The sequence below is a fragment of the Protopterus annectens genome, chromosome 6.part1 (assembly GCF_019279795.1).
Source record: "Protopterus annectens isolate FY-2018-M chromosome 6.part1, PAN1.0, whole genome shotgun sequence".
In the NCBI taxonomy this organism is placed as follows: Eukaryota; Metazoa; Chordata; order Ceratodontiformes; family Protopteridae; genus Protopterus; species Protopterus annectens.
Genome location: NC_056738.1, coordinates 197,047,401 through 197,072,916, shown reverse-complemented (window position 1 = coordinate 197,072,916; position 25,516 = coordinate 197,047,401). Strand labels below are relative to the sequence as shown.

At 42.4% G+C, this 25,516-nt stretch overlaps 1 protein-coding gene across 1 annotated transcript in view; it reads left to right on the top strand.

Moving 5' to 3' along the window:
* LOC122805472 (adenylosuccinate synthetase isozyme 2-like) overlaps positions 1-25,516 on the top strand; it is a 613,428-nt gene that overhangs the window by 344,267 nt on the left and 243,645 nt on the right. Inside the window, exons 7-9 of the mRNA XM_044075655.1 lie at positions 1,316-1,397; positions 1,826-1,952; positions 2,170-2,324. Coding sequence (XP_043931590.1) covers positions 1,316-1,397; positions 1,826-1,952; positions 2,170-2,324 — 364 coding nt within the window. The remainder of the gene's footprint in view (positions 1-1,315; positions 1,398-1,825; positions 1,953-2,169; positions 2,325-25,516) is intronic.

The following is a 25,516-nucleotide window of genomic DNA, read 5'->3' as shown; positions in this document are numbered from 1 at the left end:
ACTTCCACAGCATTTCTAAGGGGGGTGGCAACTAAGGATATTTTGGAGGCAGCTACTTGGAGTTCAGTGCATACTTTCTCTAAGCATTATCACCTTCCTCTCTACTCTAAGTCTAGGGCTGGTTTTGCTACAGCTATTTTGCAAGGCATGTTGTCAGTTCCTGCTTCCTTATAATTTGCCAGCCTCCCTTACCTCTGCTTTGGGATTCTACCTAATAGTTAGGACTGCAGCAATGTGGAATGAAGAACATAGTACAGTTTTGTACCTACCATAAATGTAGATGTTCGAGGATCCACATTGCTGCAGTCCAATTTACCCTCCCTCCTTCCCCTCTGTGTTTAGGGGTGGTTGTGTAGGTGAGGTTATATTCTGCTAATTGTGTATATATTGTATATATATTTTTTGGTGCAGGTATTTTGGGAGTTTTTGTTTTTGGCCTTATCTTTTCAGGGTCTTCTGACATCTGGGGCAAGAAAAGACTGAGGATATGACGTCGGTCATGCGCATTAGTACCCTGACGTACTGACGTCAGTCTAATGCGCCCTGACCGACGTCAGCCATATACTTTGGTATTCGGGCCGACTGGACAGCGGACTACCCAATAGTTAGGACTGCAGCAATGTGGATCCTCTAACATCTACATTTATGGTAGGTACAAAACTGTACTTTCTAGTGCTTCACCCTTTTTTACTACGTCAACAGTTCAGGACTTTTACCCTTCACTCCCCTCTTTGTCCTCCTTTGGAGTTTGGCAGAATACCAAGAAGTAAGGAACAAACATTTGCTCACTCCAAAAAGCCTTTAAGGTGTCCTGTAACATTGATGTACTCAACATATCGGTTGATTTGCTAAGCGTCCTTTCACAGTGGGTGCTTATGTTCCCTCGTCCGTCCCCTTTATCTTTCAGTCCAGCACCTGTAGATGATTTTTTTTTTATTAAGTTTTATAAGTATATATTTTTTATATTAGTGTGCATTATACAGGCTTGGTTAACATTTGCATGTTTTTCTGTTTTGTACAGTGCTTTGTGATAAAGCCATATAGTGAGAGATGAGTTGCCCTAGTACGTAGGAGTCACATTGGGTAGAGCAAGGAGCTGGATGCTATGTTCTAGTACAGTGCATGAATCACAACATGCACCTGTATGATTTGCATTTACTTCCAAGCTTCAGTATTAGCAAAAGTCATTTTGTATAGACTGGTATATCAGAAAAGGAAATCCTAGTAAATCCCCAGTGCAGAGTCCTCTTTGCGGGTAGTCTCTTATGGGGTGAGTTTTTGAGAAGCACTAAGTCTCTGTTTCTCTTGCTTGTAGGTTTAAAGTCCTGGCTGGCCAATACAAGTCAATGTACCCTTCATTAAATATTGACACAGAAAAAGAACTGGAATGTTTAAAGGTAAGGCATGTCTATATAAATACTGTGGGTTATTTTTTAATTGTGCTGCTGTTGTAGTTTTGCTTCAGTACAAGTAACTGGATTTTAGTCCTGGCTTTATTTTAAAACTTATCAGGGCTAAAATTTTAGCTTTCCATTGATCCTGATTATGTTGTATGTTGGATCATTAGCTTGCACACAGGCCCATGATGTTATAGCCTTAGTTATTGTCTTTTGCTCCAACCAGTACTTTTTTTATAGTCTCTAGGTGCAGGATTTTAACGAAATCTCTGCTGAGCGCACTGCTTCGTGCTGTTTAGAGTCCATAGTTTGTTTGGCAGCAGTATTTCATTTGTCCATCAGGACTGGGCAGAAATCATGTCAGAATATGTATATCTTATTAACTTAGAAAAACATCAGGGCAAACAAAAATTTCCTCTTATTTGTAGGACTATGCGGAGAAGATTCGACCATTGGTAAAAGACGGAGTCTATTTCATGTACAAGGCACTGAATGGGCCAACCAAGAAAATATTGGTAGAAGGAGCAAATGCAGCTCTGCTTGATATTGATTTTGGTAAGAAATATGTTTTGCCATTGTATTTCAAGACTTGCGCCTAGGCTTAAGTGCATGCATTTCTCATGTACTTGTGGCTATTTGACAGGTTAGGTAGTTTAAGATCCCTGAGCATACATAACCGAGGTGCGGGTGATTGTGGGTCTGAGTAAAACAGTGTTTCTCTTCATTGTTTTACTGTATTGAAATAATGTTATATATTTTATTTTGCTTATAGGTACTTACCCGTTTGTCACTTCATCGAATTGCACAGTAGGAGGCGTTTGTACTGGGTTGGGTATCCCTCCACAAAATGTTGGTGATGTTTATGGTGTGGTGAAAGCATATACCACAAGAGTTGGGGTTGGATCTTTTCCTACTGAACAGAGCAATGTAAGTAATTATTGGACTGATATTAAAAATATCTGTTAGATGTCAGGTGCTGCCACCAATGCAAATAAAGAATAAATGCAAATGAGTTACACGTTCTTACTTGCCACCACTTTACATGCCTTAAGGATTCAAGTGCAAAGCATTTCCTGTCTTTGGAACCAGCTTGTCAGGCTGTTGTGTATTGCTGTACATGTGTTATCTAATTAATGGTGCTCATTTCAGTTTAATAGAGTACTGTATGTTCCCCTGAAAAGATGTGTGTATTTGCTAAAGAATACAAAATAAAAAGCAAATAGTTAAATACTTATTATAAACACTAATGCAGTATTGTAAGGAGGAACTTTATTACTCATTTTTAGTTCCGTTAAGTCCTTTGGTCATGGATTATGGTAGCAGTGGTCTTTTCTAGTTTTCCAAATTGATCTGTATACCAATGTTATAAAACGTTATTTAATATTTTTGCTCTTAAAGATTTGTTTTATGGTACTTTCTGATCTCCAAAGTTGATCAAATGTATCCAAGAGTAAAATGGGAGTGTTGAACCTAGGCAATTTACCAATTTGTAATCTTATTTTACATAGAGGGACCTTCCTTGAATTTGTCCTGTAATTAGTTGGATTTGTCTTCTCTACTAGCAGCATATTGGATTTGTCTTCTCTACTAGCAGCATTAGATATGTTTTTTCTGAACATTCCCATGCTTGTAGGTGATGTGGGAGTGCTTTGAGGTATGCCGACTCATGTGTAACATATCTTCTATACCCACGTTTTTACACTTGCACAGCTTTGATCCATGCATTTGCCAGTAAAAGTTTAAGCTTTTGCATGGTGTTTGATTTTATTTGTGTGAATTTCTCCTCAGAACCAGGAAACTGGTCTTGTGGCATTAGGCTGGAGTTATGTTTGAGATTTTTCTTGGAATGGGGTGACTTGAGCTCATTTGAAGACAAGACCATATTCATGGCATTTCAGGTTGAATAAGACAGATTTTCTCAATTAGCAGTACCCATTTCTGCAGGGGGTCTACAGCCTGAAAGAGCATACAAGCCTACCTCAGTTTGCCCATGGAGCAGTAGGGAGTGTCTGCTGCTTCTTACTTTACTCAATGAGAGCATTTTGGACCTTAATAGAGGCTACTAGGAACCGCCCTGGGAATCATTTAGTCATGAATTTTTGTAGGTAAATTGTAGCTGAGGCTTTTTCTCGGACCCTTCTATCTGCCTACTTGGACTGACCTGCCCTTTGAGTGGGAGTGATAGGTCCTGAGGCAGGCTCATCCTTTCTTTCAGGTGCAGGAGAATGAGTGCTTGTTGTATTTATCAATGTGTGTAGAATTAAAGATGTAGGAATTTCCATTCTGGCAACTTCTGTTTACCAGTGCTGTGGCTGATACTAGCCCTGTGTGCCACTTGGGGCACATCAGTGGTCTCATTCAGCTGACTTTCTTTATGCGCTGATCATGCACCTAGGTGTGCCATTACATAGCTGGACTGACAGTATTAATTGGCTAAGGTTACCATCCAATTAGTTATGTAGCTGGGCTATGGGGAGCTTTCATATGTCCTTCTGTTCAGTGTTGCAGTATTCTTTCCATATGGGCTGTTTTCCACCCTATGACCTGACGTCCGACCAGTATACAACAGCTGTTAGCCACTGCCAGTACATGGAGCATTGCACGTATGCTGACAATATCAGCCATAAAAGAACATCCGCACGCAGCATCCTCAGAACTTTTCTACCGCCTACAGACAGTCTGCAGTCTTATTCCGTGTGTTGCTGCCAGCTTCAAATAAGTGCCCGGTTGGGGATTTATTTCTTGCTACTGCCTTTTTTTATTCATGTCATTCAGGAAGGGCAAGTGTAGGTATTGAAGACAGATTCCACATAAAGACCGCTACAACCTTTGTCTTTTCTGTTTAAGGCCTAGTCATGACTATTGATGCTGTTCCATTTGTCAGGCTTTTATGCCTATGACTTTGTGTAGCCAACATTTGGCTTTAAATCTTTACTTGGAGAAACACCAGCTTAAACGTCTGGCTAAAGACATTATGGAGAGTTCTGGGGGTCCTTTGGCTGAGCAAAGTTTGAAAAGAAAGTTGAGCAAACAAAGAACTGAATCCTCTTTGGATGCGCCTGTTACCTTTGACATATCCCTTGAGGTCAATGAAGACCCAGTGGTACGGTCGGAGGTGGGGTCCATTTATTTGGTGGGTACCTTTTTGGAAGCTGCCAAGGAATCTGATCCCAGCACATTTCAGGCGGAATGGGGGAACAGCGTCTTGCTGTGCTAGAGGACCCCGAGGATGTTCTGTTTTGGCTAGGGATCTTTCTCTGATTACTCCAGACATTAGGCCTACGTCAGGTTGTTCGTCTCATCATGCACAAGGAGATATCAAGAAGAAACAAAAAATAAATTCCAAACATCCCAACATTCCTTCGTCTCCACTGTCTGACTGGGATGCTTTTTCCCAGGGTCTTAAGGCCTTGATAACCTTCCTGTACTCTCCCTCTTCCTCCTTTCACATTCTCCATGTACAGGCTATTGGGACTCGGGTTCTTTCTTATGATTCTGAGGACTCTTCCTACGATGAAGACTGTTTTGTATATTCTACCCAAATTACCTCTCCTCTAGAATATGCATCACCAGAGGAGGAATCTAAGGGGCGGAATTCCCTAGTTGAAGAAATTTCTTTCGGAGAGAGTTAATAAAAATGAGTGAATTTTTGAAATGGGATTGTTCCCAGGTTTCTTAACAAAAAAGATAAGACCTTCTGCAGATGGAGGTTCCTTCGCCTTCTGTAGTCATCCTGTGCTTCCAGCTTTCCTGGATGCTTTTGCCTCCTCCTCTAAGTTTCCAGATTCCCAGGCCCCTGCCCATAACAGGCCAGATGGATTTTACAAAGTGCTGGATGACTGCAGGTTTCTTTACAAGTGTCTCTCTGCTGATCTGGCTGTTCTCTGTAGCAGCTGATCTTGTCTCCTTCAGCCAAACTTTTGCCACCTGATAAGGAGAGTAAAATTCTAGAGAGACTGGGTGAGAAGGTTTACACCCCCTTCACTTTAGCTGTCCGCTATTAATTACCAGACTCTTGTGTCTAGGTACTCCTTGGGCTTGCTTTCTTAGGCTTTGCAAGCTTTTGCTCATTTACCAGACTGAGGTTAAAACTCTGGTCTAGTCTCTCTTGGCTGCTTCATCTCAAGTAGCTAGACATTCTTTTAAGTGCAGCTATGATGCTGTTGAGGTATCTTCCAGAGCTGCTGCATCTGCCTCTGTACTTAGGAGACCTTCATGGCTGAGACTTCAACCCATTACCTGATGATATAACAGTAAAATTACTTGATGCTCCTTTGGGCAAGTCTGCTGTTTTTGGATCTGCAGCTGTGGACTTTTAAGTCTGCAAGAAAAAGGGAAGGAGCTCCCAAGATTTAAAGCACCTGTTACTTCTGTTCCTAAATTTCAATCACTTCCCTGCCAAAACATATTTTGTTAGGAGCTAGTACTGGAAGGACCGAAATACCAAAAAAAAAAAAAAAAAAAAAAGAATGACAGTTTCAATAATTATAAACCAGTTTATTATATAATTATTGAAATGGTCATTTGGTTTATTATTCTTTGGTATTTCGGTCCTTCCAGTGCTAGTGACTGTGTTTTGCACATCTTTTAACACGTGATTCCTCCTTTTTTGTGTGTTCTTCGTTGGGAGACCAGGTCATTCTTCCGCATCTACATCTGCTCCTAAGGGTAAGAAATCTGGTAGGAGACCTCTTCAATCCAAAACATCTGCTTCAGCTCCTCCAACATGGCAGCCCTTTCAGGTCAGGCCAAGTTCTTAACAGCAGCCTCTTCCAAGTCGGACTCCTCTGTCCCTTCACCTCTCTTGCTTTCACAGCCTGAGCAAGAATCACTCAGGATTCCTGGGTTCTGTTTATCATCCAAAAAGGATACTTTATGACTTGGAAGAATCTCCCTCCTTTCATGGGAATTCCACAGCCCCCTTTCAGTCAGCTGGGGTTGTTCCCTGAGCTTCTATCTCCGCTTCTTTCTCAGGGCACTATTCAAAATGTTCCACTAGATCAGAAAGGCAGGGGGGTTTACTCAGTTTCTGGTTCCAGGTAAGGATGAACCTTGGAGACCAATTTTAAACCTCTTCCACTTGAACACTTTCCTGGAAGTGCCATCTTTACGGATGCTCTCCCTATAGATGCTCTTTCGTCTGATTTCTTCTCAGTCTTTCATGGCTTCTTTGGACCGCAAAGGTGCTTATCTACATATTCCCATTCATATTCAGTACAGGACATTTTTGTGTTTCTCTGTGGGTTCTTGGCACTTTCAGATCTCTGCCTTGCCCTTTGGCCTTTTCACTGCCCCAAGGGTACTCACAAAGTGCTTAGCCATTGTCATCGCCTTCGTGAGGGTCCAGGGGGTTCAGGTATATCTGTATCTGGACTGTCTTTTTTTTTTCTAGCTCCCCACTTAGAACAGTTGTCTCTAAACCTTCTGGGGGCCATTCATCTTCTTCAAAGCCTGGGTTCACAATAAATTTCAAGAAATCCTCTCTGATTCCTTCACAGGATCACATCTTCCTAGGGTGAAGGTTCAGGACGGTCCTGATGGTTCTCCTACCAACAGGCAAGCTTCAGACTCTTGCTGCCTTCAAGGAAAGTCTTCTGCCTCTTCCTTCCATCTTGACCAGGGAGTTCCTAAGACTTCTTGGGTTCATGGCTTCCACAATTCCCATGTTGCTCTTTGCAAAGTTTCACATGAGGAAATTTCAGTGGTTCTAAATACAACCTGGACTCCGCATGCCCACTTTCCAGAGGTTCTGATTTTTTTACTCCCTTGCCTGAAAACAGAGCTCCTGTGACGGACTCTGTAGCTTTCTCTGAATTCAGGCCTTCCTCTTCTTTTGCCCCAGCCTTCTCAACTTTTCACCGATACTTCAGAAACAGGCTGGGGGGGGGGAGGGGACTTTTGCTTTGAAGAAAGTACAGGGTCTCTGATTTCCATATCAAAAGAGGGAGCACATCAACATCAGAGAAATGAGGACCCTGATTTTTGGCTTTGCAGACTTTTCATTCTCTTTCACCCAGGTCCTCTGAAAATTTTTACAGCCAAGACTACTGTTTGCTGGACAGGGAGGTGCCAAATCTTACCTTCTTTGCAGGTTAGCTCTTTGGGCATGGGAAGTGGCACTTCAGTATAAGGTAATCCTGCATGCTGTCTGTGTACCCTCTACTCAGAACGCTGTAGTGGACACTTTAAGCAGGTCCATGACACACTCCCACGAATGAATGTTTCACAGGGATGTGTCCCTGGATTTGGTTCACCGGTGGAGTACTCCTCCTCTGGACCTGTTTGCCTTCCCTCTAAACCGACAACTTCCTCTTTTTGTGCCAGATTCCCACATCCTCTCGCTTGGAGGTGGATGCACGTTCCTCTTCATGGGAAGGGGATGTTTCTTTATGCATTCCCCATGTCCCCCTCATTCAGAAAGTATTGCTGAAATTTCAGCAGGACAAGCCAAAACTCTTGTGGGTGATTCCCTTTTGGCCAAGACAGCATTGGTTCCCTGTTCTGCATCTAGCCAAGGGCTATCACTACAAGTTACCTCACGAAGTGGACCTGCTCATACAGGACAAGGGATCATTGCTTCATCCACATCTGCTATTACAAATGACCCTGTGGGTGATCAAATTCTGGTCCCTTTCAGGCACCTTTTTCTCAGGATACGCTTCGGGTTTTGCAGGAGGCCAGGAAACCCAATACTAGAAAGTCTTACATTTCCAAATGGAGATTTTCTATCTGGTGCCTTTCTAGACGTCTAAATCCACTTTCTGTGGACATTCCAGTAGTACGTTTTCTTGTGGGAATTAACAGTGGCTTGTCAAATTCCTTGGTGAGTCAATTGTTCTGCTCTTTCTGCTCGTCTGCCATTATCACCTCCTTTAGCTTCCAGATTGGAGGTAAAACTTTGTGTCCTACATATCAAGCCTGCCAGGAAACCAGTTCCACCTCCTTGGGATCTTAATTGTGTACTAGAGAAGCTAACTGTGGCCCCTTTTGAGCCTGCAGCTTCTGCTTCTCTAAAGTTTTGTACTTGGAAAACCGTGCTTCTGGTACCCTTGACGTCTGCTGGGAGAGTTTCTGAGATTCAGGCTTTGATGGCATCCCCACCTTTCTTGATTTTTCACAAGGACTGATTTTCTTTGCATACCACCCTCTTCCTTTATGCTAAACAATTTCCTCTTGGATTTCTAAGGCTATTGTGGTATGATTTTCATGGTAAGTTTCTGGCTGCTTCTGTTAGAGCCCATTCCACTAGATCTGTTGTTTCTTCAGGGGCTATCTTTAAAGGCCTGGATACTAATTGTATTCTGGAAGCTGCTACATGGTCTTCTGTTCACTGTCACCAAAACATTGCAAGTTAGACACCATTTGTATGGCTAAATCAGGATTTACTAAGCCATTCTCCATGGCTTTGTCAAAAATTCTTCAATGCATACTTGGCTCTCCTCCTTCACCTCCCAAGGTTTCTACTAAACTTTGCTGTCCCATATGTAAAGAATAAAAGGACATGGAATAGTTGTGTAAAATCATACCATAACCATAGATCCTTCTCTTCTATGTTACAGTATTCTCTCCCTCCCACCTTCCCCCTTGCATCTTGTCCCTTCCTTGGATGGCTTCTTTATCTCCTTAGGAGTGCTGTTCCTCATGGGGTTTTCTTCTGAGGATGTCCTTTTGTGGCACATGTCTGAGCATATGTGCGATGTCCCAAGTACTGGCTATGGCTAAAAGCTGTTGTATACTGGATGGACATTGGGCGGTAGACAACCTATTTGTAAAGAATACTGCCAACATAGAAGAGAAGGACATCTATGGTTATAGTAAGATTTCACACAACTGATGTTCTTCGTGTTTCACTGTTGCAGTCATTACGTTTGGGTAATCTGCTGGCAGGTTGCCCTCAGTTGGCCTGATTAACAAAGTGTTGGGTCCAGCTTTGGTTGCTATCCCTTCTTCCATGACATCAGGTAGTCAGGGGTATAAAACATGCAGCCGACGCCATTACATCAGTCTTTCTTGCCGCACGGTAGCAGAAGCAGTTGGCAAATGCCAGTCGGCAGACTCCTGAAATTTTCGTTTTCGAGTTTCAGAACCGAAGTCTTCAACTAAAAAGCTAAGTACCCCATTGGGGAAACTTTTTCTTGCTCCTTACCGATGTCAGTAAAAGTTAAAAATTGCATTACTTGTGGGAAGCAAATATCTCATAAGGATTTTCATTTGTACTGTATTCCTTGCCTAGGCCCTGACCACAACGTACCTTGTGCTAAATTTAATCAATGCACTATCAAACGTCAGTACATTTTTGCTTCTAAATATTTTGGCACATGCTTTAATTATCCAGAAATGTCGTCTGTTAGCAATCGGACTACTGAAATACCTAAAAAAAAACACAAAGAAAAAGACGGGCCTTTGAGGTCCAAACTGCCGCCGACGCTTCTAAGCCAGTTCACCGGTACTCAGTGAGGCGCTTTCGCAGCTCCTGATACCCGCTACTTCTGATTCGCAGGCCTCTACTGAGACACATTCGGAGTCCGGTATGCCGCAAGATGCTTCAGTTATGGAACCCGTGGATGTCTCTACCTTAGATGGGTCCGGAGCTGCTGTGCAGGCACCGGTTTCTGAGGGTGTTTTCAGGCCTACAGATTTGTATATTAGACCGACACCATCTTCAAAACTAAGACCAAAATCTAGACCTATGCCTAAAAAACCGACGCCTGGGCCACATGTGCAGGCCTCTTTGCCTACAAAACAAATTATCAAAATGGCTGAAGATTTAATTACTCTGATCAGGGGTAGCCCCCCCCCCCTTCTAAGAGGCCTAGGCAAGACATTGATTATGAATCTTCTGAACAGGATTCTATTTCTTCTGACGCTTCTAATGAACAGGAATTGTCAATACCTACTTATGAGGACTTTGATGCAGAAGATTCCATTCCTTCTGCTTCTCCCCCTGAGGATTTTTCTTTTGGGGAAACTTTGCATACCTTAAGGAAACATTTACACTGGGAAAGTCAGGATTTCTCTGAATCTAAAAAGAGACTTTGGGATTTTCTTCTTCCTCAGCATAGGCCTTTGGCTATACCTCCTGTTCTAGACATTGTTGATGTTTTTTTCAGAATCTAGTATGGCTTCTGATTCTCTGCCTTCGGCTCTTTGTAAGTCAGACAGATACTACAGGGTTCCTGACTCCCACAAATTCCTTTTCAAAAATCCTATTGCAGATCCTGAAACCATTTCTCAGGGTCCCAAGGGCATTAAGGCTTCTACTGCTAAAAATTCTACCCCTTCTGATAGAGATTCCAGGGCGCTGGATAGATGGGGTAAGAAGGTTTACACTTCTGCAGCCTTGGCAATCAGGGCTTTAAACTGTCAATTTCATATGCTAAAATATCAACAGCATATCATGGGACTGCTTAAACAGAAAATTATGTTAATTTCTGACTGTGGGGAAAATAAAGATTTACAGGATTTATTGCATTCAGCTGAACAAGTTGGAAAACATACTTTGCAATGCAGTTTTGATTCTTTGGAGGCCTATTGCAGGGCTGCTGTAACTGGGTCTGTGCTAAGAAGGCATGCTTGGCTCAGAGCAAAGTCTGCCTGATCATGTTAAAGCAAAATTGTTGGATGTTCCTTTACAACAGGACCTTCTCTTTGGTAATAAGGCTGAAGAAGTTTTAAAAAAGATTGAAGATAAAGCTAAATCTATGCAAACTGTGAAAGATTTCTTACAAGTGCAACCTCCAAGATTTAGTAGGCACTCGCCTACTAAGAACTAGTCCTTTCCAGTTCCTTCAAGAGCCACTCAAGTCAAACCCAGACATTCCAAAGGCTCCAGGTTTCAGTCACAAGGGACTTTTAGAACAAAGCAATGGGGTGCCTCCTCCTCCAAATCTGGAAACAAGACGCCTCCCTATGGTAAGCATTCTCAATGACTTCCCTTTACACTTACCAAGCACTTGACTTTTAGCTGCCCCTTTGGGTGGAAAACTGGCTCTGCATGCAAGAAATTGGCAACTTATAACCCAGGACAAATGGGTTTTAAATGTAGTATCCCAGGGACATAGATTTCATTTCCACACGTTGCTAATTCCAAACGGATGGCCAGACCTACCCCCAAGTCAGTGGGCAGAGGCCCAGAAACAAGTACTTTCCCTCATGAACATGGGGGCTATTCAACCAGTACCAGAAGAGGAAAAGGGACAAGGTTTCTTTTAAAGACTTTTCCTGGTACCCAGAAAAGACAAATCATGGCGCCCAATTCTGGACTTATTTACGCTAAATACCTTTCTGGACATTCCAAAATTCAAAATGCTGAGACTTCACCAGTTACTTCCTATGCTAGGCAAAGATGCCTGGTTGGCAACTCTAGATTTAAAAGAGGCTTACCTGCATATCCCAATCAGGGAATCTTGCAGAAAATACCTCCGCTTCAAAGCAGGCTACTTGCATTACCAGTTCTCTGCACTGCCCTTTGGCTTATCTACTGTGCCCAGGGTCTTTACAAAGTGCCTGGCTCCAGTAATTGCGTTTTGCAGGCAAAGAAATATTCAAATATATCTATACCTGGACGATTGCCTAATTAATGCAGAAAACAAGGACACTCTCTTCTAAACCATCTGGCGTTTGTAAAAAGGGTTCTAACTTATCTAGGGTACACTATAAACTAAACAAAAAGAAATCACAACTGGTACCCTCTCACAAAGTTACATTCCTGGGTGCAAGCTTGAATACAACTGCCCAGATGGCTTTCCTTACACCAGAGAAACAAATTAATTTGGAGACCTACTTCAAACAAGTGGCCAGCCACAAAAACCCTGCTTTCTGCAAGGCAAATACTGCAAGCCTTTGGGGTTCATGGCCTCCTGCATTCTTCTAATTCCATGTGCAAGACTGCATATGAGGAAACTTCAGTGGTACTTAAAAAGTCTATGGAGTCAGCATTGTCACAGCCTGGAAACAATGATTTCTATCATACCTTGCCTGCAACTAGAGTTCCTATGGTGGGCAGAGGCCTGCCACCAAAACAAGGGACTGCCATTCACATCACCCCCTGCAGTCCAAACCCTAACTACAGACGCATCAGACTATGCTTGGACACATCTGGCAGGGAAGTGCATTCAGGGCAAATGGAGCCCAAATCAAATGCACCTTCATATCAATCAAAAAGAAATGCTAGCTGTACAGAATGCACTGACAGCCTTCAAGGGCTACCTTCATCCAGGACAATTAATGATAGACAACACCACGGTTATGTGGTACATAAACGTGTAGGGGGAGGTACACACTCCTACCCCCTTTGCAGACTAGCCATGGCATTGTGGAACACGGCAGTGACCTATCAAAATACAACTGTATGCTCAATTCCTGCCAGGAAAGCTGAATACTCTGGCAGACGAACTAAGCAGAAATCTCATGGACCCACACGAATGGAACTGGAACCACGGATTTTCAACATTTTGACACGCAAATGGGGGGGGTCCAGACATAGCTCTGGGATGAGGCAAAAAGATCCATCAGTTGGACAAATTTTGCACAAGAACTCATCACAAAAAAGCCTGGAAAGTGGATGCTGTATTCTTCAGCTGGAAAAACCTATCAGTCTGCCTTTCCCCCTGTGCCTCGGCTCTCCAAAGTTCTACTAAAAGTCAAACAGGACAAACCAAAAATTATTTTGATTACTCCAGACTGGCCTTGCCAACACTGGTACCCACTCCTGCGCAATGGGTCACACCTTACTTACTGTCTCGGCAGAATAACCAAATTCTACACACACACTTTGAATCTTGCAGCGTGGGTAATCACCTAAATTCACCCTTGGCATCCCTCAGCAAACCTGTGATGGATGTCATTTAGGAGGCAAGAAGGCCTAGTACTAGAAAATCTTATGCTGACAAATGGAAAAGGTTCTGTGTCTAGAATCAATTTCAAGGGATAAGCACAGCAGTGCCCAATATTCCGCAGATTTTACAATACTTAACTGAGGTGCTTCACAAGGGCCTGTCCTTTTTCTTCCATAAAAATCCATGCCTCAGCCATTTCAGCTCATTACAACACAGAACCTCCTCTCTTCTCTCATCCTCTGCTAAAGCAGTATCTCAGAGGGGCCACAAACTTAAGACCACCCAGGAGAGCTCCAGCTCCTGCCTGGAACCTCAATTTTGTAATAAAAAAACTCACTCTCCCTCCTTTCGAGCCAGCTGCTACTGCAGACTTAAAAATTTTCTCCTGAAAACAGCTTTCTTTTTAGCAGTTACTTCAGCTAGAAGGATTTCCGAATTACAGGCTCTTGTGGCAGTGGAACCTTTCATCATTTTTCATGCGGACAGGGGATCTCTCAGGACCAATCCATCCTTCATGCCTAAGGGTGGTATCCAGTGTGGCTCTTAATCAGACCATTTATTTGCCAAATTTCTTTCCCAATCCACACAGAACAAGGGGGAGCAGATTCTGCATTCATTGGATGTACCCAGACAACTTAGATTTTACTTAAACAGGACAAAATCTCAAAAGAACATCTGAACTACTGGTGGCATTTGCTGCAGGGGCAGAGAGAGAGGCTATTTCAAAGCAAACTATTTCCAAATGAATAAGCCATTGTATTCATTTCTGCTATATGCACCATGGAAAAACTATCCTCCAGGGGATCAGATCCCATTCCACCAGGGCTGCATCTACTTCTACAGCCTTTCTCAGAGGTGTTCCTACCAGGGACATTCTAGAAGCTGCTACCTGGAGCTTAGTTTATACGTTCACCAAACATTACCATTTACCTTTTTTCTCTAAATCCAGAGCTGGCTTTGCCACTGCTGTCCTGCAGGGCCTTATAGCTGGTCCTAATGCTGTATAATTCCCTCCACCCGACCATAGGTATGGGAATCTACCCAAATGTAGTGACTGCAACAGTGAAACACAAAGAACATAGTACAGTTGTGTACACTTAACGTAAATGTAGATATTCGAGTGTATTCACTGTTGCAGTCCTGGTTATCCTACCTCCAGCCCCCTATTTTTCTGTGGCTGTACCTCTACTTTCTTTCACTATGCTTAAAAGCCCTTTTGGTTTATTTTCTTATGTGATTGGAGGTATTTTTTTTTGTGTTTTTAATTTTATTTGCTCACCATTTGGGGGGCACCTGACATCTGGGGCAAGAAAAACTAATGTAATGGTGTCGGCTGCATGTTTTATACCCCTCACTACCTGACGTCATGGAAGAAGGGACAGCAACCAACGCAGGACCCCAAGACTTTGTTAATCAGGCCGACTGAGGGCAACCTGCGGGCAGATTACCCAAATGTAATGACTGCAACAGTGAATACACTCTAACATATATATTTATGGTAAGTGTACACAACTGTACTTTCTTTCCGAGATGAGTCAAACTTAAGTGTCTGAGTTTGTCTTGCTATTTATGGAACAAGGACTTCCTTCTGGGCTGTCAAGTAGTGCGTGTCTGCTTTTAGGCTATAGGCCTGGGGTTTGGGGTGCTTTACTGCCAGGCTCGCTTGTCCATTTCCTGGAACCAACCTTTTGTTGCTATATCATAGTATAATTAAGACTAGGAAGAGGAATAGATAGAATAGATTTGTTTCCTAGAACAAATGTCCTCTCCAAATTAAAAAGTGTGGCACACTGTCTTTTAAAAAAGTGATGGACAACTGGGTGGATATTTATAAATTAACGTGCAGTATGCCTTTTCTGGCCCTCTTTGAAAAGAGAGGCAAGGCCTAGTGGAGGGTGTTTGGAAAGTGAAATTGCTTGCAGCTCGATTTCCTTGCAACTGATGATACAATGACTTGCCCTCCACTAATTAAAAAAAAAAAAGAGAGAGAGAGAGAGACTTGGATTTTTTTTCCCTCCATTTTTTTTCTTTTGGTGGTGGTGGTTTTCCAGTAATTTTTCAGTGGTGGCCCAGGGCAAAAGGCTCCACACACAGTTATATAATTTATTACATTAATACAAATAGTAAAAATCACATGAGAGTATGGCAGTGCAGAGACCTATTAAACAATAACATTCAGTAAAGTACTTGATTAACAGTATTGCATGATTTGATTTCAGTGTACTTACATTGACAGTGGATAAACAAAAGTTACTTTACTGTAGCAGATATTAGTAATAACACTGGGTATCGATCTGATAATAAAGATCAGTTTGCAGTGGAAAGAGGGAGCACTGTGGATATGGTTAAGAAAGTGTAAGCAATGCGTTAGTACTTAAATTTTCAAGAGTGAGAAATGGTGTAAGAGAGACTTGTATTTTGAAAGAGCGAAGGTTAGAAGGCAGAAAATTGCATATAGTAGCATTAGGGTGTAGTGAAATAGTTAAACTGTAGTTATTGCCACCTTACATTTAAGGTATTAGCCTGGGGTTGAGCAGGAGCATAGGTTCTTAGGTGTTTACTAGGTTAATGGCCCTGGAACCTTTACAAGCCTAGCCCATAGGATTACCCTGACATTGTGCCACCCGACCTTAATTTAAAGTGCGTCTGTCGAGTAGAGTCACTGGAGTGATCCCCGGGGTGAATTTTCTATTTTCCATCCACTCATCAAGATCCCTCTTGGAGGGCCAGTGAGGTGCTCTGTTTGACATGTATGGGAAGTAACCTGTCCCTCTAGCATGTTCTGTTGATTGTGGTAATGAGGTTGAGGTCTCAGGAGCGTGTGGTGTGGCGGGATTGGGATTTCCTTAGATGTAGCATTTCTTATAGAGCTGGGTCAGACATGGCTTTGTAAGTCAAGCAGAGATCGCCTCTAAGTAGAGGTGGTATGAGAATAGTTGGGAGTTTTTTTTTTTTGAGTCTGTCCATATAGGACAAGTGTTTAAGGCCTAGGATCTTTTTTGAGAGATACTTTTGCAGCCTCTCCAGTTGTTGCAGGTGTCTAGTGAGGTGCATGCTAAATGGGGCATTGTACTCGATTGCCCTAATGAGGGAAGAGTAGAGGGAGACAATTACCTCTTTCTTCCTGGATGCAAAACCCTTAGTAATGAGATGTGCCACATAGAAGGACTTTCTGACCACAGTGGCAGTGTGGTGGTCAAAAGAGAGGTTGCGGTCAACCTGTGTTCCCAGATCACTTATAAGCCTTCTGTGTTCAGTGGACTACCATCGATGTGGTAGTTCATGGGAACTGGGTTTTTCCCAAAGGGGATGACTACACATTTTTTGGCATTGAGCTTAAGGCCATGGTTCTGACACCAGTCGTTGGTCTCAGTGAGGCCTTTCTGTAGGATGTCAACATCACTTGGGGAGTTAATGGCTCCCAATGTGCAATAGTCTGCGAACTTTGTCAGCCGGAGTCCCTTTGTGTTGGAGGACCCAGGACCGATCCCTGTGGGATTCAACTTGTGACTGGTCGGCAGTCTGACTTTCACACTGGGAGTTCTATATGTGAGCCAGTTTGCAACCCACCTAGTGATATAGTAGTAGTAGTAGTTTTTTTTTTTTTTTTTGAAAAGTTTATCATTTTTGCTTTAAATGTAGTGGTAGAGAAGGCCACAATTCAGAGCTAAAGCAGGAGTAGAGTTGAGTCATTGACTGTAGTGGATTCGGTGATGTGTATTTCCCTGGTTGGGGAATATTTGTTTTCTAGTGCTGGATAATTTTTTGGGTTATATTAAGTTATGGGCAAATAGTTATGTAAGGTATTGTGGAAGCTCTAGCCAGTGTAATTGTTTTAAGGCTATGAAATGGTGATTTTTTTATAGGTAGATTGGTGGCAAATCTAGCAATTATGTTGCAACTCTTCCCTAGTTTCATTTCTTGGGTGATGTGAAGGATTGTCAGGATGTGGGAGGCTTAAAGGTTAGACAGTAGTGGGTTGATGCAGTACTTTACCTAGTGTTGTCAGGTAGTGTTTACTTGTATGCAACAAACCAGGTTTTTTTTTACCACTTGGCAAAAGTGTAGATCAAATTTTAGGTGTTCATCTGTTGTGACTCCCTAGTAGCTTTGTTGTACTATTTCTATACTGGTGTTACTTTCAGAGAGTATTTTGAAAGATTGATTTTTGGTTTGAGAAATATTTTGGGGTGAAGACCTTTAGCATTTAGTATTTGTAAAGTGAGATTTTCTTGGTTATCTTTCAGTGGATGAGAGAGAGCCTGGGTGAGGTCATTAAGTTTTGAGAGGGTTTGAGAGAGTATATGAGGGTGGTATCATCTGAATATTGTATTATGGTTGCATACTTGATTGCTTGAAGTCCACAACTCAATTCTGTCATTGTTGTGGGTGAATGTGTTGGATTGGCTTTGATTTAAGGTTAGAGTTTATTAAGGAAGGACCAGAGGTGCTTTAGATTGCTCTGATATTTGTGTTGCAGCAGTTGGTGGATTGCTTGTCTGGTTTTAGTTTTTGCTTTCATAAGGTTTCTCATGTGTCTGCAGTTTTGATAGGAACCCTGGTTTAAACATGTAACACAATCTGGCCATGCTTTCTTCCTCGAGGCCAGTGTTTGATTTAGCACTGTATGAAGTGGTGCATGGTGTTCCCGTATATTAAGAAGTGTTAAAATTAAATATTGCCTCGTCAAGGGGTAAGGGTCTGTTGGGATTACCAGTTAGCGTCTTAAGATGTGTAAAAGCTTGGCTTCTTCATAGAATTTTTTTGAGAGGGTACTTGTTTGTAGATTTTTAGTCATCTTAGAGCAGAATTGGAGTCACTGATAGTATCAGGTAATCAGCCAAAGAAGCTGATGTGTGGATTGAAAGTAAGAATCCAGTCAAGTATGGACTTGTGTGTGGTTGTATTTATAAGTTGGGAAATTTATTGCATAGCTGGGGTGGATGTATTGGTAAACTGCCAATTTTATGTTAAGATCACAGTGTTATGGTTCCAAGATGCATGCTGAGAGATATCCAGCATAGGATATCTTCAATTGGTATTGCCTCCTGGTGCCATATCTAGTGCTGCAATACATGTACTTTTATAATTACTAATTTTAAGTACGGAGGTGAGAAAATTCTGTGCTTAAAATAAGGCAGCTGTTGAGGGTATTGGGTTATGTGAAGAGTTTTTTTGTAAATTATAACAATACTACCTGCTAAATCTGTCATTTCTGAGAATATTTGTAGCCTGGTGGGTCTTTCAATGTGTTTGCTTTGGAAAGATGGGAGTTTGAGTAATTGAGGCCATACCTGTCCACGTACAGCAAGAAATCTGAGCAAAGCCCATCTACAAGGACCGATTTTTAAATATTGCTCTTAAAAACTTAGTTGCTGGAATTAACAGGATTTGTGTTGGCATGCATTTTCTGAAGTAAACAAATTCTGAAAATCAAATTTCATTATTTAATGACTTCAGTGACTTTTTTCCAGAAAACCACAAATTTTGAGGAATAGACCAAACATGAAGTGGAAATCTGGACAGCTGAGAAGTATAATTGAGGCACGTGGGTCATGTTTTAATATTTGTAGGTTTGACACAAGAAAGTAATGCAAGTCAAGAGTTGGCAGTTTCACTTCTCTTATTAAGAAGGTAAGCAGGCATTCACTTGGTTGTTTCATTAGATGGTACAGAATCTTTTTTGAAGTTTATCCCACATATGTCAGAACACTGTTTGCCGTAAAGGAAACTGTGGGAACAAGATGTGAAATGGTACTGGAGATGGAGCAAGTAAGGTTTGACCGTAACACGTAAATTAATCATGTTACAAATAGAGAGAAACCAGGATGGATTCTGTATGAAGATAAACCAGTTTCTTATGGTATAGAACCTTTATGGAGTATTAGAAAAGGTATGTTCCGATAGAAAAAAAGCTATGTGCCGTAGTATATGATTGCAAAAAGTTCTACAAATGTGTTATATTGAAAGTGTTTGCAGAAATGAACTAGAATCCATTAAGTATTTATTTGTTGTAAAAGAGGTTTCCATAACTGTGGGAATATAACAACAAAAGTGTAACTTTTTAACAAGAAAAAGATGTATAATATTTAATTTACAAGAATAATTTCTTGGTAATAATGAACTGGCCTGGGAGAAAGTTGCATTACAAGTAGTACAACAAAAACAATAAAACAAACTGGGTAAAAAAAAAACTCTAACAGAATAGTTAGAAATTGTTAATATGAGCATGCTAAATTCTGTCATCAATAACGTGATCAAGCATGTGATGTAACTGTTTGAGTACGATAAATCTGTAAACTGGTTTGAATCATACACAACAGGTAGTATTACAAGTAGTAAAATGATCCAGACTTCATAAAGTACAGGTATGGGATAATGAGAAATTGAGTGTTAGGATGGAGACAGTAGTAGGAGAAGGATAAGATGAAGGTGAAGTAAGAAGGGTAGCGGAAGGAAAGAAGAAATAGAATGTGGTCAGGAAAAGTGGAAGTTAGAAGCATTTTGAAGAATAAATATGTAAGGAAAGGAGGAAGAGAATACACTGACTGCGAAAGAAATGAGAAAGAAAAGGGAGGAGTGGAATGGTGGAAGGAATTCACTGAGTGGCTAGTAAAACTGAGGTTCTCAGCAGTTTTAATTGGTGGTACAGTAGCCAAAGTGATTATTAAAGATTGAGGCATAGGTGAAGAAGGGTAGGTATTTTTTTCAGTAATTGTGGGCTTATCCTGGGGCAGAGGAGCAGGAGTATAGTCATGTGCCTTTGAGGTATCCACAGCAGGTTATAACTGGAAAGAAGCTTAAGGCTTCAGGTGTATTGGGAGTGATGGACTTTTTTTCTTGTGCTTTGAAAAGCAGTTGAGCAAGGGAATTTGCTTTGAGGAAAGACTTACTGTTCGAGAATGTATATGCATCAGTAATTCTAGAAACTTTCATTTTACGTTATTTTCATTCATTCTCCAACAGTTTGGTTCAGATCCAATACTCTGACTCTTGCCACTTCTTCCAGATTGTAAAACACTTGAACTCTCAAACCTCCCTTTAACCATAATGCCTCAGCCTCCTAACCTACCTCAGATCTCGTTTGCTGCCATTGTGATCAGATGTAGATTGAGAGCTCTCTAGCTTTAGATACAGCTTTCTAACAGATGTCCTTCTATTCCCATGTTGCAGTATTTATCACGTATGGGTTTTCTTCTCTTGCTACTCGAACATCCGGCCAGTATATGTAGTCTTCAGTCTGCATGGTGCTTGGGACATCTGACCTGGCTAGCACAACGTGGTCCAGCTGCCAGTCGAATGTCAGGTGTTCTGGCATCCCGGCCATCTGATTATGAGAAATCAGGTAAGTGCCCCATTGGGGAACCGTTCAATCATTTTATTTAATACCTGTTCATGTCATCCAGAAAGGGCAAGTGTAAGTGTGGCTGTCAGATACCCCATGAGGACGTCCATGATAAGTGTCTCTTCTGTTTAGGTTGGTTGCATGAGACTACATTTGCCAAGTGTTTGTGCCCAAAACCTTTTGCAGCCGCCTGCATGCTCTCGACCTCTACCTAGAAAATCAACGTCTAAAGCAAATAGCCTCAGGTATGGAGGGTTCCGCTGACATACCTGCTGAACCGCCAAAAAAGAAGGCCAGGACTACTAAGCCTACGTCTACTGCTGCGCCTCCTGTGTCCGACTTTCAGCTTGCATCCAGCCTGGTAGAGGATCCGGGCTCCGCCACTTCAGATTTAGTGGGTACCTCCATGGAAGCCGCACCATCCTGCATGGAGGTGTCATCTGTTGAAGCTTTACCAATGTCTGTCTCTGCCGAAGAGGGGGAGGGGGGGCAGCAGTTCTTGGTAGGTCCTTTGGATCCCTCCAGTTCTTTACAATTGCCTGAATTCAGGCCTTCCTCCCTTCAGATGCCCACCAGGCCTCTCGAGAAAGGAAAAAGGGAAGCACATCTCTTCTCCTGAAAGCATGCCTGATTGGCAGACCATCAGCCACAGTTTGTTTAATGCCTTCATGGCCTTACGGCCTTCCACTACAGGGATTTCTATGATGCCTCCCCCTACCCGGAGGCCTAGGCCTCAAACATCTGACCCATCCATGAGGGAAGAGAAGGATTTTTCATCTGAGGAATCACTCTCCGATATCACTCCTCTTCCTTCTCCCTTGGGATATGGCTCCCCAGAGGAAGAATCCCTTGACCCTGACTGCCCAGCTAAGGCTTTGACCTTTGGGGAAACCATCGCCAAGATGAAAGAACATTTTAAGTGGGAATCCTCTGAAATGACCAAGGTTCAAAAAGAGTATGACCTCATTGATATGGATTCCCCAACCCCTACTGATGTCCCTCCAATTCTGCCTGCTTTCTTGGATGCCTTCTCTGCATCCTTGAACTCTGATTCACAAGCCCTACTCCACACAGGCCTGATAGATTTTTTTATAAAGTCCCTGAAACTACCAAGTGTCTTGTAAAGTGTCCTTCAGCAGACACTGCCACAGTTTCCATTTCCAGAGATAAGGCATCTAAATTATTGCTCATCACTTGATGGGTTGCCAACTGGCATACTGACAAGAACCCACACTGTAAAAGTAGCTGACTCCCAAGTCCAGCTCCAGACAAGTGGAGTACCTCAGGGTTCAGTCCTGGGACCTCTCTTGTTTGGCATCTACTTCTCTGAAGTACAGGCCAAAACTAATTTACTCTGGCTAACAAAGTTTGCAGATGACTGCAAACTAGGAGCCATTATTGAATCCCCAAATGAAGTGGATACTCTACAAAAGGGCTTTATAAAAACAGATGCTTAGTGCCAGAGCCATGGGCTCGAGCTCAATGCCAAGAAATGTATAGTTATCTCCTTTGGGAAAAAACATGTACCCGTGAATTACCACATAGGTGACAGTGCACTAAACACCGAAAGTGTGATAACAGACTTAAGGACACAGGTGGACAGTGGTCTCACCTTCAATAACCACATCGCCACAACAGTCAGGAAATCTTATGTGGCACACCTCATCACTAAGGGCTTTTCATAAAGAAAAAAGGAGGTCATTGTCCCACTGTACTCATCCTCATTAGACCCATTATCGAATACAACACCCCATTTGGTATGTACCTCTCAAGACATCTACAACAACTGGAAAGGCCGCAGAAATACCTCACTAAAAGAATCTCAGGTCTAAAGCAGATGCCCTATGCTGACTGCCTTAAAAAAACTCCAGCTATACTCGGTCACATATTGTCTACTCCGAGGCGATCTCTGCTTAACATACAAGGCCATGTCAAACCCAGAACTGTTGGACATGCTATACTTTAAGAAATCCCAATTCCTCAGAGTTACACGCTCCAGAGATCTAAACCTTGTCATCACAATAAACAAAACCTGCTGGAGGGATAAGTTCCTGACCCAGAGACTCCCAGACTCTGGAATAGACTGCCCATACATGTCAAGCAGAGTGCCTCTGGCCCTCTTCAAAAGGAACCGTGATTGGATGGGAGAAAGGAAATTCACCCCGGGCATCACGTCAGTCACCCTGTTAGACAGGAGTCCAGGAAAGTAAATAGTGTGGGAAGAAATAGCCAGGGAATTGTTATGGCTAAGCTTGTATAGGCCCTAGGGCCGATAGCCTAGTACCAACCTATGAACCACCACCATTCTCCCTACTGACAGACAGCAAAACCATGAAGCATCCGAGTAAGAAAATTTGCACTTCTGCTACTCTGGCCTTCCGGGGCTACAAACTACCAGACAAACATGGCTAAGTATGCCTTATCTTTCCTGGAAAAAGCATCCAAGAAATTGTCTACACCAAATTTTGCTGCCAAAGCTTCACAGTCTTCCCTTCTGGGTCTCTCCTCCCAAATCACCAGGCAGTCCATAAAGTGCAGTTATGATGCTGCTGAAGCCTCCGCTAGGTCAGCAGCATCAGCATCTGCCCTGAGAAGATATTCATGGCTATGTCTCCAGCCCATTCTAGATTACTTTAGGGCAAAGCTGATTGATGCCTCTCTGGACAACAGAGCTTTGTTCGGTACTAAAGTGGCTGATTTGTCACTACAGCAAAAGGGAAAAGAGATGCAGGATTTAAAGCACCTGCTGGTCTCCCCCATCCCAAAATTCCAAAGGAACTACCCTACTAAAACTCAGTTTATTAGAAAGTACTCTCACCTTGCTTCTCCTACTAGGGCTAGAAAATCAACCAGGAAGCAACCCCATCCTGCCAGAGCTTCCCCTTCCTCTAGCCAGAGGCCACCCTGTCAAGAACGGGCAGGTAGTAGTATCTTTTGATCTCGGAAGTTGTCTGCGATCTGGGTTTTGTGTCTCTGCACTTTTTCTTATGGAGTTGTCTCCCAGAGGTCATGGACAGTGCCATTGTGGATCTGATTCAGGGTTGCTTCCCCTCTTTTGGCAAACACTAATTGCCCTCCGGGTAAATGACAGGTAATGGGGGGACATAAATCTACATTATGCTGCAGTCTAAGGCAAAAAAGGCACTTGGAATAAAAGTCTTTTTGCAGAGTTTTTCACAAGATAAATCATTTTAATAGAAGGTTCTGCTAAACTAGAATCATGTTAGTCATTTGTAAATAACTGTATTTGTGCAATAAAAAAACAAACTCCCAATCCCTTCCTCCTAAGCAGTCTGTCCTCGGGGAAAACTGAAGACATCAACTGACAGATTACGTGCAGCAACCAGATGCATATACTCTATTGCACTGAAAGAAAGATCTCAAAAAATGAAAACTTTAATAGTGAAACTGCTCTGTCTACAATTGTTATGTTAAGCTCCCAACATTAATTGTACCATGTAAAAGTAAATCAGCTGTCTTGTGTAGGTTATATTCCCCCTTTTTTGAGTAATACACAGAGGGCACCCTTTCTACTCAAAACACTTCATAGGATAAAGACAAAATCCATGTGGGATGTGAAGGTGCTCAGAGGCTCAGCAGAAATACAGAACTTTCATGGGTCTGCCAGAACCAAAACCATTTGCTGTTCCTTCAGTCATAAATGGCCTGTAAGATGCATTCATCAGTGCTTCACTGGAGCTAGACTCCCTTTCCCTTGCTCCCAGGATACTTGACTGGTTCTGTAGTATCTAAAATTCACGCATGTTCTTTTGCAGGAACTCTTTTGGGTGATCCAACAGTGGTGTCCCTGGATTCTGGCAAGGGACGGTCTGTGGCTCCAACAAGGAATCTCATTCCCAGTGAGTGAGCAGAATTTCATGACTTTCTGGGTTTTGAATTGCCAAACATGCATGCTTATGTTTTTGGAATCCATCCTAGACATGTTAAGAGAAGGCACAACTGAAGCAGGAAATTACTTGTGCAGCCTCTCTTTCTGGAGTGCTTGGTCACCTGTGAAGTTTGGCTAATGTTCTGGATGGAGCTGTAGTGTCAGAGGTCCGGGGACTTGCCTAACTGAGGACAGTACTGGTTTGTTCATGTGAATTGAGTTTCTTAATACCCCTTTAGACAAAGGCTGTCTTCAGACCCTCAACTGAGAAAGCATTCATGAGATTGGTGGAAAAGGAAAGACCAAGGTGTACTTTTTTTTTCATCCCCAGTGTCAAATATTCAGAAGGAATTGTCATAGGTTCATAGAATATTTGCCTCCTTTCCGAAGCAGGGAAGAGGTAGGTCTCAGAAATAGAAGGAGTTAAGGTGCAGGAAAGAATGGCAAAATAACACAGGATGACAAGCCTATGGGTCCTCAAGCTGTTACCTCCAGATGGCGCACCTGTGACTTGTCAAGCTGCACTCCCCTGTCCTCCACAGTAATTCCCAGCTCTGTTCTCATCCATAAACCAGAATACTCCTTTCTCCATACAGTTAGGGTGATTGTCTGAGAAGAAAACTCTGGTACAGGGGGTCTTAAACATCCTGGAACAAGGTTATAAACCCCATTTCTTAAGCAGCCCAAAAAGTCTGTTAATCGTTCCAAAGGAAAGGCATCATTTAGTTTTACCCTTGCTAGAGTAATGCTTTGACAAGGAGCATATAAAAGGTAACGGTAGAGGAGGACATCAGAGTTTTACTTAAAACTGCATTTGGAGCCCAGAAAAGAAGGCACATAGGGGGCCCATAGTTCCAAAGATCAAAATGTTTACCCTCTAGTGCCCTTGCTACTCCCTCAAGCCTTCATTGTCAACTTTGACATAAAGAACTCTTGCCTCCATATCCTCCTAGCAGTTCACCTCCTTACTCATCTAGCTTGTCTGCTGCACCCAGGGTCATTACAAAATTTCTGCCTCCAGATTAAGGGCATACACAACTGTTCTTAT